Source organism: Peromyscus californicus, unplaced genomic scaffold (assembly GCF_007827085.1).
Source record: "Peromyscus californicus insignis strain IS unplaced genomic scaffold, ASM782708v3 Scaffold_7__1_contigs__length_154581171, whole genome shotgun sequence".
NCBI classification, from domain to species: Eukaryota; Metazoa; Chordata; class Mammalia; order Rodentia; family Cricetidae; genus Peromyscus; species Peromyscus californicus.
Genome location: NW_026294595.1, coordinates 63,880,454 through 63,895,887, shown reverse-complemented (window position 1 = coordinate 63,895,887; position 15,434 = coordinate 63,880,454). Strand labels below are relative to the sequence as shown.

At 34.8% G+C, this 15,434-nt stretch overlaps 1 protein-coding gene across 1 annotated transcript; it reads right to left on the bottom strand.

Moving 5' to 3' along the window:
- Nucleotides 1-10,446: 10,446 nt before the first annotated feature.
- LOC128102065 (olfactory receptor 10AG1-like) lies at nt 10,447-11,385 on the bottom strand. The gene has a single exon (XM_052725567.1). The coding sequence runs from the start codon at nt 11,344-11,346 to the stop codon at nt 10,447-10,449; it is 900 nt and encodes a 299-aa protein (XP_052581527.1). The 5' UTR covers nt 11,347-11,385.
- Between the last annotated feature and the right edge of the window lie 4,049 nt (nt 11,386-15,434).

Here is a 15,434-nt window from a genome sequence, read left to right as displayed (position 1 = left end):
TCATGACACAGGGACTTATTATTAATTATGAAAGCTCAGTCTTAGCTTAGGTCTATTTCTAACTATCTCTTATAACTTAAATTAACCCATTTCTATTAATTTACATACTGCCACATGGCTCATGGCTTTTAAGTCTCCTATTGCATGTCCTGCTTCTTGTCCCTCTCTTCTGGCATCTCTCCCCTGCCTAGAAATCTCCTCTTCTTTTCTCGCTGCCCAGAAGTCCTGCCTAACCTCTTCCTGCCTAGCTATTAGTCCTTCAGCTCTTTAATAAACCAAGCATAAGATGCCTTAGCAAAGACACATCTTCACAGTGTACAAAAGGATTATTTCACAACAGAAACATCTGTTTCTCAAGAGGTAAAATTGAAATTGTTTGCTTTACCCTATTTCTGAAAAGAAAAAATACAGAGACGTAAGATCCCACCTGAGAAGAGTAATTCTTAGGTGTCTCAATGCTTTGATGGTGATATATTATTATGCTAAATGTCATTTGTGACTGAAGGTTGTGAAATAATTTTCACATGGCTTTGGCATGACCAATTAGTTTTTTTCTTCTATAGTCTTCTCTGTAAATACATCACAATCTTTAGCAAATATACAGCTTGAAGTGTTTGATACCCTCATTATTTTTCTGTTTCAGTAAGGATTCCACAATGTATATTAGAAATCTAAACTTTCCTTATCCAAAGTAGAAAGCTAATAGCTCAACCTTTATGGTCTCATCTCCCTTTTCTTGCACATTTCTTCTCAATATTAAATGATTTTGATGGGGATTGTATTGAATCTGTAAATGGCTTTTGGTAAGATTGCCCTTTTTACTATGTTAATTGTACCTATCCTTGAGCATGGGGGGCACCCAGGAAGGGGGATCAGGATCCATTCCTGGTGCATGGGCAGCCTTTTGGGAATCCAGTGCCTGTGGTGTGATGCCTTGAGCAGCCTTGGTGCAATGGGAAGGGGCTTGGACCTGCATAGGCTCAGTGTGCCAAGCTCTGCTGGTTCCCCATGGGAGACCTTGATTTGGGAGATGTGGCAATGTGGAGTAGCTTGGGAGAGAGGGATGGGGGCATGGGAGGAGGGAGAAGGTGGGATCTGTGGGTGGTATGTATAATGAGTAGAAAATTTCTTAATAAATAAAAATGAAAAAAATTTTCTCATTCCTTGGACTTTATTTGCTTATAACATCAGATATAAAGAGAATTCTATTATAAAAGGCTTTTGGTGTCAGTTTTGAATGTTTATGGACTGAACAACTCCTGAGTTCTAGGATCTTCTGTTGTTAGATAGTCATTGTTGGAATAGCAGAATCCCACCCTATAAGCCATTCTAAAAAATCCCCTTTATATACACGTATTACACATGCTATAAGTTCTGTTTTTCTGACTATTACAGGGAAGATGGTCAATACAGAAGAAAACAGAAAAGGAGTAGGCATAAATAACATTACGAATGTCTGAAAATTTACAAAGTATCTTATTTTATACTTGCCTATATATACATCAGACATGAAAGAAAACTCCCTTTGAGTTGTTGATCAGGAGAGTCCAAAATGATTTCAAGGCAACATAAGCTATTGCTTTTGCCCTTAGTTTCCTTTCACAGGTTGAGATAAGTCTATCTAGTCTTGCCAGGCTGAGATCCTTATTTAGTCCACCAATGGCCACCACAGCACTGTAGTAGTATAATAGTGGCACTCATACCTTGGCTGTAACTAAGTGCTATCTGATTGGACTTAATTTCACTCAGCAGTAGAGAAATCATGCCTGGAACTTGAAACCTAGCCTACCACCCATAGTTAGTGAAATCACAGTTCTCAGGGGAGAAACTATTAACGTCATTTTTCTAAAATAGTATAATTATTAACATCATTCTCAGTATTTATGCTCATACTAAGTTACAAGTGCAATTCATTCTACTCATCAAAAAAGTTGCTTTTGCACCAGAAAAAGACAATTACAGAAAGCCACACATAGCCAAATAAAGAGAACAATTGACTGAATGGTGCCCTGCCCCAGTTGATACATCTACAACACAAACCCAACACCTAAGGCTCAAGCAACATAGTGGAAGAGGTTAAGAAACCTATTATAGGCCGGGCGGTGGTGGCGCACGCCTTTAATCCCAGCACTCGGGAGGCAGAGCCAGGCGGATCTCTGTGAGTTCGAGGCCAGCCTGGTCTCCAAAGCGAGTTCCAGGAAAGGTGCAAAGCTACACAGAGAAACCCTGTCTCGAAAAACCAAAAAAAAAAAAAAAAAAAAAAAAGAAACCTATTACATGCCAAATGACCAGAAATCTATTGTGAGGTTGTGTCTTCTACTTATGGCAGGGGAGAGAGCCCATGAAATTCCAACAGCATGGTTGCTTAAATGACCTGAAAAATGCCAACACCGATTGGCATACCACTTCGAATAGAGGAAATCTCACTAGGCCCCACCACTAGTGGAAAAGCTTATAGGCAATTAAGGAGGGAAGGAGAAAAAGTGCTCCCTAGAAATAAGCTCCCTACATCTTTATCCAATATTAAGTGGTCAGTGCTAAAAAGTACACATACAATCAACACTAAATTGACTAAGAAGGTTGCATTTATATATTTATTTGCACATATATAAATGAAATTACTTGCATATATAAATGAAAGAATAAGATGCCATGATTTTGAAAGGGAACTGGGGGCCAATTACATAATTGAATTTTAATTAAGTAAAGATACTGAAAATGAAAAGAAGAAAGAAAATTAGAGGAAAAGAAAGAAAAAAAGAAAGAAGCAGTCCTAGTAGGGATGATCGCATTTTAAACAAAAACTTAATCAATGCAAATAAATATTAGCACATGGAAAAATGCTTTTTTTTCTTATTTTATTGAAAATAGAGTCTTTTCTCTTACAATATATCCTGGTTGCTGTTTCTTGTGCCTCTGCTCATCCCAGTTCCTCCCAACCTCCCCTCTCATTAGTATATATTCCCATTCTGCCTCTTCTTGCATGGGGTTACCTGAGCTCTGAGGACAAGGATTTGATAGAGATATCCCATTTAGTATTGAGTGTTCCAAGGTCTGTCTACCTTTCTGTCTGTCTCTCTCTTTCTGTGAGTAATGTTTTATAGGCCTCTGTATTTCTTTACCTCTGCTGAAGGAGGAAGCTTCTCTGATGATGGCTAAGCAAAGCACTGATTATGCATGCAGCATAATATATTTAGGAGTCATTTTATCAATTTTTTTTTCTTTAAGACAATCAATATTTGTTTTACCCTAGGTCCCAGGGCTATCTATTCTCTGGTTCTTTGCTACCAAAGAAGTATTGAGTATGTATTCCATCTCATGGAGTTGGCCTACTCCATATTGGATGATTACTCCCACAGGCTTTGTGCTACCATTAGCCTAGCATATCTTGTAGGCAAGACACCATTGTACATCAAAAGTTTTGTGGCTGGGTTAGTGTATATGTTTCTCTTTTAGTAGCCTATTGAGTACCTTCCCATATCAAAGATTCCAGAGCATAGGAATCAGGGGTGAAGATTCTATGTAGGCACCAGCTTGACCTTTCTGTGTTCAGTGAGTGTTGTCTTCAGCAATGGGGCCTTGGTGTCAGTTTGTGGAGAGCAAACTATTGTAGCAACAGTCTGCATTGTTTGAGAATTTCCATAGGATCCTTTGGGCCAACAATCAATTGAATGTAACCTAGTCTCAGTACTGTTGTTTGATGACAAAAGATAGCCAGTTGGGACACTATATCCCTTGTTATTTGGAGACATCATTTGGATTGCCTTCATATATTTGAGAAAGCTTCTACTTCCATACAACTTCTAGTAACCCTTAATTCTAGCTGTCTCTGACTATATTGCCCCTGCCCCCACATGATCCTCCTATTCCAGTACCCTCTTTCCGGATTCCACCCATAAAATTCATTTTCCCTCATTCCATGGAGAACAATGTGTCCCTCTAAGTTCCTTCCTGTGTATTCTCCATTCTTAATCTCTCTAGGTCTATGGATTGTTGTTTGGTCATCATTTACTTAATGGATAATATCCACATGTAAGCATAACATATTTGTCTTTCTGGGGATGGGTTACCTTAATCATGATAATTATTTCCAGTTCCATTAATTTGCCTTTACATTTCATGACGTGATGTTTTCTACAGCTGAGTAATGATCCATTGTGTAAATGTACCACATTTTTTTAATCCATTTTTCTGTTGAGGGACACATAGGTTGTTTCCATTTTCTGGTTATTGTAAATAGAGAGACAGTGAAAATGGTAGGATGAAGCTTACTTTGGGTATTTGCACAAGGGTTGGTATAGCTTGATCTTGAGATAGCCCTGTTCCTATCTTCCTGAGGAACTTATTCACTGATTTACATAGTGGCTGTACAAGTTTGCACTTCCATCAGCAATGAAGGAGTGTTCCCCTTATTTTACATATTTGCCTGCATGAGTTGTCACTTGCATTATTGGTCTAAGCCATTCTAACAGATGTAAGATGGAATCTCAAAGTCGTTTTGGATTGCATTTCTTTGATGGCTAGGGATGATGAATATTTCTTCAAGTGTTTCTCAGCCATTTGTCTTTGCTCTTTTGAGAATTCCACTCAGATCTTCACTCCATTTTTAACTGAATTATTTGGATTTGATATCTAGTTTATTGACTTATTTATATTATTCTCTTAGGAGATGTAGAGTTGGATAAAATCTTCCATTCTGTAGGATGCTACATTGTCTGACTGACTATGTCCTTTCTGTGTAGAAGCTTCTCAATTTCATGAGGTCCCATTTATTTATTGTTGATCATAGTGCCTGTGCTAAAAGTGTTCAGTTCAGAAAGTCTTTTCCTGTGCCAATGTATTCAAGACCATTCCCTGTTTTTGCTTCTATATGCTCACTGGACCTGGTTTTATGTTGAGATTATTGATCCCTTTGGATTTGAATTCTTTGCAGGTTGATGAGCATGGCTCTCTTTGGATTCCTCTATGTGAAGTCATCCAGTTTAATCAGCATCATTTTTTGAAGATACTGTCTTATTTCCAGTGTGTGCTTCTGGATTTAGTATCAAAAATCAGGTGTCCATAGGTATATGGATTTGTTTGCCTCTTCAATTCAATTCTGTTATTCTATGTGTCTGTTTTGTATCAAAGCCATGCTGTCTTTAAATTTTTTAACATCTATAGCAATTAAGAAAAATTACAACTAAATCCAAACTCAGATATTACAACATACCTGAATAATAATAACTGTTTCAAAATTTTAAATCTTATAAGTATTACTCATAGATAGTAAAAACTTTTAGAATTTTTATGGAGATCTACATGTAAACATTATACTAATATTGAAATAAATTTGAGAAGGACTTAAAAAGTTAAACATGTGCCAAACACTATGATTTATTGAATTATAATTGCTGGATATTTTAGTTTGCTAAGGATGAATCTATGTATTAATTTTCTCATATAAAATTAATACTATTATCTTCTTATGGGTTGAATATGAATACTTGTGTTGGCATTACTTGCAATAAAATCCTGAGAACTGTTAAATATATGAATACATTAACTAATACAAATGAAATTATATATTTCTACACTTGAAGAAGACTGAGAAGGACAAACATGCTATGTACACACTCATAAGTGGATACTAGGTGTAAAGCAAAGGATAATCAGACAACAACCCACAACTCCGGAGAACCTAGCTAACAAGGAAGACCCAAAGAGGGACACATGGATCACTCTCGGAAGGGGAAATAGACGAGATCTCCATGAGTAAACTGGGGATGAGGAGTGGGCAATGGAGGGTAAGGGATAGGGGATGAGAACATAAGGGAATGGGATGGTTGAACTGGAACAGGGATGGAGTGGGAAAGCAATGAAAGAGATACCATGATAGAGGGAGAGATCAAGAGGATAGAGAGATATCTGGTGCTAGGTAATTTGCCAAAAAATCCCCAAGGATGACCCCAGCTTGGACTACTAGAAATAGTGGAGAGGGTGCCTGAACTGAACAAGCTTACTCCAGTGATCAGACCAGTGGAATCCCTAAGTGTCATCACAGAGCTTTTCTCCAAGGACTGATGGAAGCAGATGCAGAGATCCACAGCCAAACACCAGACAGAGCTCCAGGAGTCCAGTCAAAGAGGAAGAAGAGGGCTTCTATGAGCAAGTGCATCAGGATCATGATGGGGAAACCTGCAGAGTTGACCAAACCAAACTAGTGGGAACTCTTGAAAGCTGGATCAATGGCTGCCTGATCAGTGGAGCCTGCATGGGACTGGACTAGGCCCTCTGCATAGCAAGACAATTGTGTAGCTTGATCTGCTTGGGTGGTCTCCTGGCAGTAGGATCAGAATTCATCCCTGGTGCATGAGCGGGGATTTTTGGAGCCTACTACCTATGATGGGACACCTTGTGCAGCCTTGAGGCAGGGGGGAAGGGCTTAGGCTTGCCTCTACTGAATGTGCCTCTCCATAGGAGGCCTTGCCTTCTTGTGGGGTGGGGTGGGGATGTGGGTTGGGAGGGAGGACTGGGGGGCAGGAGGAGGGAAGAGGGGGATTTTTGATTGGTATGTAAAATGAGTGAGAAAATTTTCTTAATAAAAAATGATTAAATAAAATAAAAAAAGAAGATACATTAGCTAAAGGATAAACTGTTGAGACTTACAAAAGTGTGTTTGAAGTGCAAAATAATTATGGTGAGTAAAAGAAACAACAAAATACCATATACTATACAATTTCTATTTTATAAAATTTTATAAGGACTAATGTATAGTGACAACCGTGAAATGCAGATGGAAAATAACATAAGAAAATATGGAAATATGACAGACATGCATATTATCTAGTTGATGTGAATATTTATCTGAGCCCATGCCAGAAAAGGAACTGATAAAGAAGATAAAAATAGTATATTTCTTCAACTAGTAATGCCTTCACTTTCATCACATCAGTTCATGTTATTTTCTAAATGAAAATTGTGATAATCAATGAATCTTTTCCCAGATTTAAGTTTTGACTATTAGTCTTTGAGCCATTTAAATGCATGCAGTTTCTCCTGTTGCCTCTTCCATTTCCATAAACAATTGAACTAGATAATTCACAAAAATTTTCTAATGCTACAGTATCATGAATATACCTCAAAAGCAAAATAGGAAAGACTAGTAGATGCAGAAATACTGTGGTTTTATGGATTAACTTGATTCACTATTTTTCTGTTTATAAGAAACTCATAGCAACATATTGCATACTTGAGATACACATAAAGGAATTAAAAAATATCTCTGAACTTAGAAAGCAATTTGAGATAGAGTTGAAAGATTTGTTTTCATGGTGATTCTAATTCCATCAAGATGGCAAAGATAAAAAAATTCCAGAAACTCTTTCTTTTTCCTTTCTTTCTTTCTTTCTTTCTTTCTTTCTTTCTTTCTTTCTTCCTTTCTTTCTTTCTTTCTTCCTTTCTTTCTTTCTTTCTTTCTTTCTGGTTATGGGCTTGTAGCTGAGTCGTGGCTTTCTTGAGTAAACTAATCTTGACAAGGAGTTGAAATCTTAGTGACATCTTAAAAAATTCTTTGTAGTACCAGGTAGCCTGTGTGGAGGTTTCATAGATAAAATGTGGGTATTTCTAGGTGAGCCATATTCTGCCTATTGCACTATCTATAGTCAACTTTGGACTCATTATTATGGTCTTTATTTAATTGGATCTATTGCTGACATATTCATTAATGTTTCCTATGGCATTATTGTGGCATGATGGCTATGTCCCTCGTGATTCAAATTCCTCTTTGTTCACTTTTTGCTAATTTCCGGGGTTTATATTATTTTTTAAATATTTTTTCCAGAAAAATAATGCATATTTGAAACAATGACTTTATTGTCTAAGTGTATTAGTTAGATTTCAAAGACCATGATAAAATATCTGAGAGGAACAATGGGAAGTAATTATGGTTTATCTTACTACAAAGTTTTAGAGGCTTTTGTTTCATGATTACTTGGATATTTTGCTTTCTAAGATTGTGCAAAACAGAGCACCATGGTGGTGGAGGCATTCGAGAGTGGATTCAGAGTTGGGGCTGGAGTTAACAATATTTATCTGATTGAATATGTACATAAGGTGTTCTGCTTCCTGTATTTTGAAGCATTTCCCAATGTGGTCATAGATAACATATTTAATGCACTGATTTTAGAGGATACTTAAGATTAAACCATGATAAAATAATGAAAGATGGGTTATTCAAAAGAGTAAACAAGTAGGTTTGTTTATACAAGAAATGTATATATGTTTTGGAATAATTTGTCTTGCTCATTTACTGTTTACTAGATTATCTGCTTGGATTTTTTTATTATTCCTTTTCATTGACAAAGAGAGACTGAGTGAGTGAGTGAGAAAGAGAGAGAGAGAGAGAGAGAGAGAGAGAGAGAGAGAGAGAGAGATAAAGAGGGAGCACATGATACTAGATGAGTAAGGAGTTGGAGAGCATCTGTTGGGAGTCAGGGGCGGGGAACCAGTTGATCAAAATATATTTCAAAAACATTTTTAATAAAATATGAAAAAACAGTAAAAAAATTTGTTATAGTAGACTTTCCATCTCCTTTATAATAACCTTATATAATAATCTTAAAATATTTAAACATAAAACAGAGCCTCTATGACCTTCACAAAATGTTTCTAAATACAGCCAGCACTTCAGAATTTTGCTAATCAAATGCTCATCATTTTCTTCTTCCTGGTTTACTATGTGTTGTTTCCAGTAGGATGCACATGAATGATAAAAGGGCACATACTGTCAGGACACCACCACATACACAGGTTATCATACAGACACCCAACTATTCAGCACTTTACTTGAATATGAACATTCTATTATATGAACCCATGAAATAAAATTATGCTCATAAAATTATTATCCTTTAATAAACTTCAGAAAATAATTGAAGAACAGAAACACTTTTGCCATGAACATTCTGTTTACTATCACATTTTTCACTCACATGATTTTTACTTACTCAGCATGGCAAATTATTGAAGCATATAAAACAGTAAGTAACAAGTGATATACACATATGCACTTTCAGGAGTAAGAAACATGAATGAATAAATATAATCCATCACACTAATATTCAGAATTCAAATGATTAGACGAAGGAGAAAAATATCTATATGCAGTGCAGTAACTTTTACTGTTGTACTGAAGTGCATAATCATTCCTAAACCTAAAAAATGAAGAAATGTTAAGGTGAATTGAAAACTCCCTCTCAATGAATTGATAACTTGAGAATCTACTATTGCAAGGATGGGAATTTATGGTTCTATTAGTTGCTGTTCATTTTCCTTGACAAGTCAGTTCAAAGTTTTAGTAATGTTAGTAACATCAGGAATGATGAAAATCTGAAGACTATTTAAGCTGAATAATGCAACTGTGTAGATTGAGAAGGTCCTGAAAATCCCGAAAAACTTCAGAAGCTGCTTTCAGATTTAAGTTCTTTGATTGCTTAAGAATTATTTTGAAATAATAATGTAATTGTACCATTTTCTTTCTTCTCTTTCCTCCCTCTATACCCCATGTATCCCTTTTACTTTATTTCTTAAATTCAGGGCATCTTTTACTTTAGATATTCAAATATATATTTATATATGTGTGTGCATGCATGTGTGTGTGTGTGTGTACATATACCTGAATACAAAAATGCAATCTGGTAATATATATATATTATATATATATATATATATATATATATATATATATATATATATATAATATATATATTAATTTGAAATATTTAAGATGGCTAAGAGTGTACTTTTGTAGTGTAATTAGGAAAGATATAAAATATTATAAAGAAAACAATATTGTCAAAAATAGTGAAAGATGACAAAATATGAACAGGAGTAAAGCATTTAAGCAGGGTAGAAATGCTGTTTTTTTAGTGCAGTGTCATGAGACAGGATTATGTTAACTTCTCTCTCAGTATTGGTATATGTGTAATCTACATCAATGCATGGGCAGTTACATTAATGTACTACAATAGCTAGTATAAAGTGCATAGTTATTGCTTAGACTCTAATTTCTGGCAGACTAACATATTTATATGTTCACTCATTTAAATGTAGAAGTAATATTCCATAATAACTTATTATTGATAATTACTGATCTATAAAGGATAGAACCGAAGACTAATATATATAAATATGTAAATGGATATTAAGTAATCAATTTCCCATTAAATTTATTCCATGAACAATATCATTCTGTATTTTGTTTCTTTCTACAAAGAGGAAAGGCAACCACATTAAAATCTTTTATTGAGAAAATACTTTCCCTAGGCATAGATCATTGAAGATAGATAACAAATGGTGTAAACATACCAAAGTGGTAAGTGATTATATTCTCAAAGCAAGCATAAACAGAGTTAAGATATTTCTCTAAAAACGGAACCAAAAAACATTTAAAGTAAATGCCTAACACTATGCTTTAAGAAATAACCTTTTTAGAGCTGCAATCACCTCCTTGTTCCTAAGACTGTATATCAGAGGATTGAACATGGGGGTCACAACTGTGTAGAACAGAGAGAGCAGTTTGTCAGTTCCAGGAGAATGCATGGACTTTGGCCTCAAGTAGGTAACTGTAGCTGATCCATAAAACAAAACCACCACTAGCAAATGGGAAGAACATGTGGAGAAGGCTTTTGCCCGCCCTTTTGCTGTTGGTAACCTCAGAATAGTGGCAATGATTTTGCTGTAGGATGTAAGCACCAGTATAAAGGGCAGTGCAGCCACCACCATAACAACCACATAGACAGACAGCTCATGCATGGAAGTGTCCCCACAGGCCAGCTTGAGAATGGGAGGTATGTCACAGAAGAAGTGGTCTATTTGGTTAGAATTGCAGAAATGCAGAGAGAATATCTGACATGTTTGCCCTATCTGGACGGGAATGCCACTGAGCCAGGATCCCACTGCCAGATGGGTGCACTTTGTTGGGTTCATGATCAGAATGTAGTGCAGAGGGTTGCAGATGGCCACATAGCGGTCATAGGACATCACAGCCAGCAGCAAACTTTCAGTAGTTCCAAAAACAAGGAAGAAGCACAACTGAGTGGCACAGGACGTCACTGAAATGCTTCGGTCCTGCATCTCGATGTTGAATAGAATCCTTGGGACAGTAACTGATATGTAACAGATTTCCAGAGAGGAAAAATTTGCCAGGAAAAAATACATGGGTTTCTGTAATGCAGGGTCCATACTGCTTATTACTATTATGAGGGAATTTCCAATCAGGATAATTATATAAACAACAAAAAACACTGCAAATAGAAATCCTTGGAGGTTGCGAAGGTCAGAAAATCCTAGCAGCACAAACTGCATCACTGTGGAAACATTGTCTACGGTTTTGATCTCTTCATGATTCACCTATGGAAAATGTTAATCACAAATAGACATCACTTCTGATTTTGGCCTGTTTAGTTTCATGTATATTTTTCTGACAGCACACAGTTTAGTTTCTCTTTTTAATAATGAAAAGTTTAAATTCCACTGCTCTAAATCTATGATTAAATACATTTTCATAATTAATAAAAGTCCATATAGAAGATGGTCTTTTAGTCTTCTGAGATATATTTTATGTTTTACATTGATAAGATATATTACTTTAAATTGTATAATTCATTTGTATCTGAAACGTCCTATGATTTTACTATGGTTTCTCCAAGGTGTTTTCTAGGCTTGTGTTCTATGGAAATATGTAATTTCAATAAAAAATAAAATAAAGCCATTCATTATCTTAAAATATTAATTATTTCAAAACTGTTTTCCTTCCAATGTAAGTTATATGAAATCCACAAGCATAAATTGTGTATAGACTTTAAGCTGGGTATTGTGTATCTGGATTTTTTTCAATCATTTACCTCCTCACTAATCCTGCTATCAGTAAACTTGTTGTTTTTCCATTCAGTATTGTCACTCTGTGTGTGTGTGTGTTTTCACAACTGTGTGTTCATGCTTATGTTATTTTTTTCTTATGTCTAAATACTGATTAAAAATTTTAAGTCACTATATTTTAACTAAACCTGATGGTTAACAAATAGAATTCTGTTTTACAAAAATAATTTATTAACTTACTGAATAAACTATTGCACATTAAAGTGCCTATTTCACATGAATAGTCCTCCAAAACAAGCTGTTGTTCACAGTTGAAGTTCTGACCCACACCAGTTGCACTTTAAGCACATCTTACATATGTGTCTGTGTTCGTGATCAGATAATGGTTGTGAGTAAGAATGTGGGTGAATTATTTTCTACCCATTCAATCATGTATTGATCATGTATATCAAGTAATTATTTATATTATGAGCAATCTTATGTTCATATTATGTTGTAAATAACAGGAAAATGAAACTAAGTAGCTCACTATAAAGAGGGAGAGACTGCATCATCATTTGTTAACAGTGTAAGTCTGGGCAATGATAAAGAAACAAACTTCCAACATATATTAAATATAAATGTATTTTTTCTGTAAATTATTAAAATATTATGAATATCCTGTTATTATATTGTAATTCTAATTAGAAAATAATGATAGAGATTGAGAACACATGCAATGAGGTCTCACAACAGAGACAGTAGAGAATACCAGGGGCTCAGAGACTTGGGGATAGGGTGAGATAGAGGTAGATGGACATGAAGCTGTGGTTGGCTTAGAAAAAAATAAAATTCTACACTTCTATTGGAAAGCAGAGACTTAAGAATTTTATATTGTGTTTCTGGTTAAAAACATAACAAAACTGTTTTTGAACATAGTCACCATAAAGGAATTATGCATATTTCTGACAATAATTTACTCAGATTATAAAAGTGTAATATATCAATGTATTATATCAGAATTCCATTACTCCAGTACGCATACAATTAACTTATCAGATAAAATAAAAAAGAAGAAAGAGCAAAAACATAAGTAGATGCCTTTGTAGGAACTCTGATAACTGAGTTGCTAGGATATATATAATTTAAGTAAGTAGTGACATTACTGTGGAGTGGTTTCAAGTTCAAACTGAGCTTTCTCTGTAAGTACCATCACTGTAAAGTACCATCACCATGTGACAATCCACAGATTCATTCCAATTGAAGAAAAAGACTAAGATAGGGAAACAAGATGGAAAATAAGGGAAGCCTTTTAAAAAAAGCATGATAGGATGTAAGCCAATTTAATATTATCCACTATCTAACTTACTTAATTGTTATATAAAATTGTGCTTTTTGGAGACCTTATTTCTAGACTTGAAATACACAAAATATTTGAGTATCTCTTAAAAAGATTATTTCATTAATAAATATTGCGAGTCAAATAAAGATATTGGTGAAGTTGTGATAATATTTACTATTTAAACTTGCTTTGCAATCAAGTGCTTTCCATTTCTTTCGTGTGATTACTTAGCAATTATATCCAGAAATGTACAAAGTCTACCTCAATCAGTGTTTAAAATTTAAGCATTAAAGGTTTATCTAATCTCTGTAATTGAGTGTTGTTTCTGGTGTTTGTATACTTGTACAAATAACCTTGTATTTGACAAATCATTTCACACTTACCTATTTGATTCTATGCTGCATATAATACTTACCATTATTGTTTGACCCCAAAATGAGGGGAAAAGATAATTTTCAGCTCATGCAGTTTATTTAAAACAGTTGCTAAATGCCTTCTCAAATGTCTCAGATTATAAAGTAACTATATTCCTTAAGTAATAAGATTCACTACCCTGGGGATCAATTCTTTTCCCATGCAACCTTCTAACTGAGATATTAATTCTGCTGTCACTCAAAGAGATAGAAACAACAACCAAACTAATATCCAGACAGGTTATTTTAAGAATTTCATGCATATATATGTACACACACATATATATATATATATGTATATATATATATATATGTATACACACACACACACACACACACACACATATATATATATATATATATATATATAGATAGATAGATAGATAGATAGATAGATAGATATATGTTTTGGTTAAATCAACTCTGCATACCCTCTTCTTCAATTTCTTCCCATCTCTACCACCACTTTTTGCTCTCAACACCCAAACTCCCTTCTTCTCCCTGAGTTAAGTTTGTACTGCACATATGTGTATGGGTTTAGAGATATCTGCCTGAGTACAGACAACCATTTAGGCACCACATTCCTGAATGAAATGCATTCCTCATTCCTAAGCGGCCATCAATTGCCAATAGTGTCTCAGATAGTGTTGGGGCTTAATAGAGCCGTCCCTGTTCCATGCTGACAGTTATGTTGGCTTGATCTTTTCCAAGGCTTGTGCATGTAGTTCCATCTGCTATGAGTTAATGTATGCTACAGTCCTGTTATGCCCAAAAAGTACTGATTTGCTTCAGATGTCAACTTCCTCTAGCTCTTAAATTATTTCTTCACAAAGTTAGCCTTGAGAGGAGTAGGTGTAATATATGTATCTCATTTAGTGCTGAGTACTCCACATTCACTTATTTTATACATGTTGCCAACGTTGGAAGTCTTTATTAATTACCAGCTAATACAAAAAGGAGTTCCCATGGTGATGGTAGAGGAATGCACTAATCTTTATGATTTTCAACCTCTACCATTTTGTAATCAAGTAATATGACCTTTGAAAACATCAGCATATTATGACTTTATATGATTTATGAATTACGTAAGATATTCTTTAAAATGGTGACAAATAGGCAAATGCCTTAATGTAAGATGAATTTTATTTTTCTATCATTAAAAAAAAAAGAGGTATCAGAAATCAAAAATTGTTCAGGCATCTACGTGATCTTCAACCCTACTCTTTCTTCTCTATGTTTTGTGTTCCAGCCAAGCCTCTATATTCTCTACATTATAAAGGTAGAATAAAGAAGAATAATAAATAATTAATAAAGAAGAATGGATGTTAATAAGGCATGTCAATTATGCCTTTTGTGGGAAAAAATGCCAAATAGTGTGCAGACTATCTGCACACAATTCCTTCTGTAAATTTAGTCACAAAACCATAGCAAGCAGAAAGAGTTTATTGAAAGATCAATTTCTTGCTCACCCCCTAGAGGACCAGAGAAGACAATTGCTGTCTTTAGCATCCCTCAGTTTATAAATCTAAAGCTCCAATAAGTGACTGAAACATATGCTTAATCAGATCACATTAACTATAATGGTGATTTCTCATCTTATAATGATTATAAATTACAGAATGCATATGTATAACCTTTATGTAGACATAACCATATGGAAAATAGTTCAAAAACAAATGGAAGAGGATGCTTAATATAGTCTAAGGAATATTTTATGTAAGTACAATACTAATTTGTAGATACAGAGACAATTACATTAGAGAGGCAGTCTATCTACACATTGAAAGTTGTCAGTTTGCAAAAGTTATATATTTCATCAATTTTGAGTTCTATCATTTGTG

Coding starts and splice junctions, on each gene's coding strand:
- LOC128102065 (XM_052725567.1), bottom strand. CDS start 11,346: ATGCAGTTTGTGCTGCTAGGATTTTCTGACCTTCGCAACCTCCAAGGA.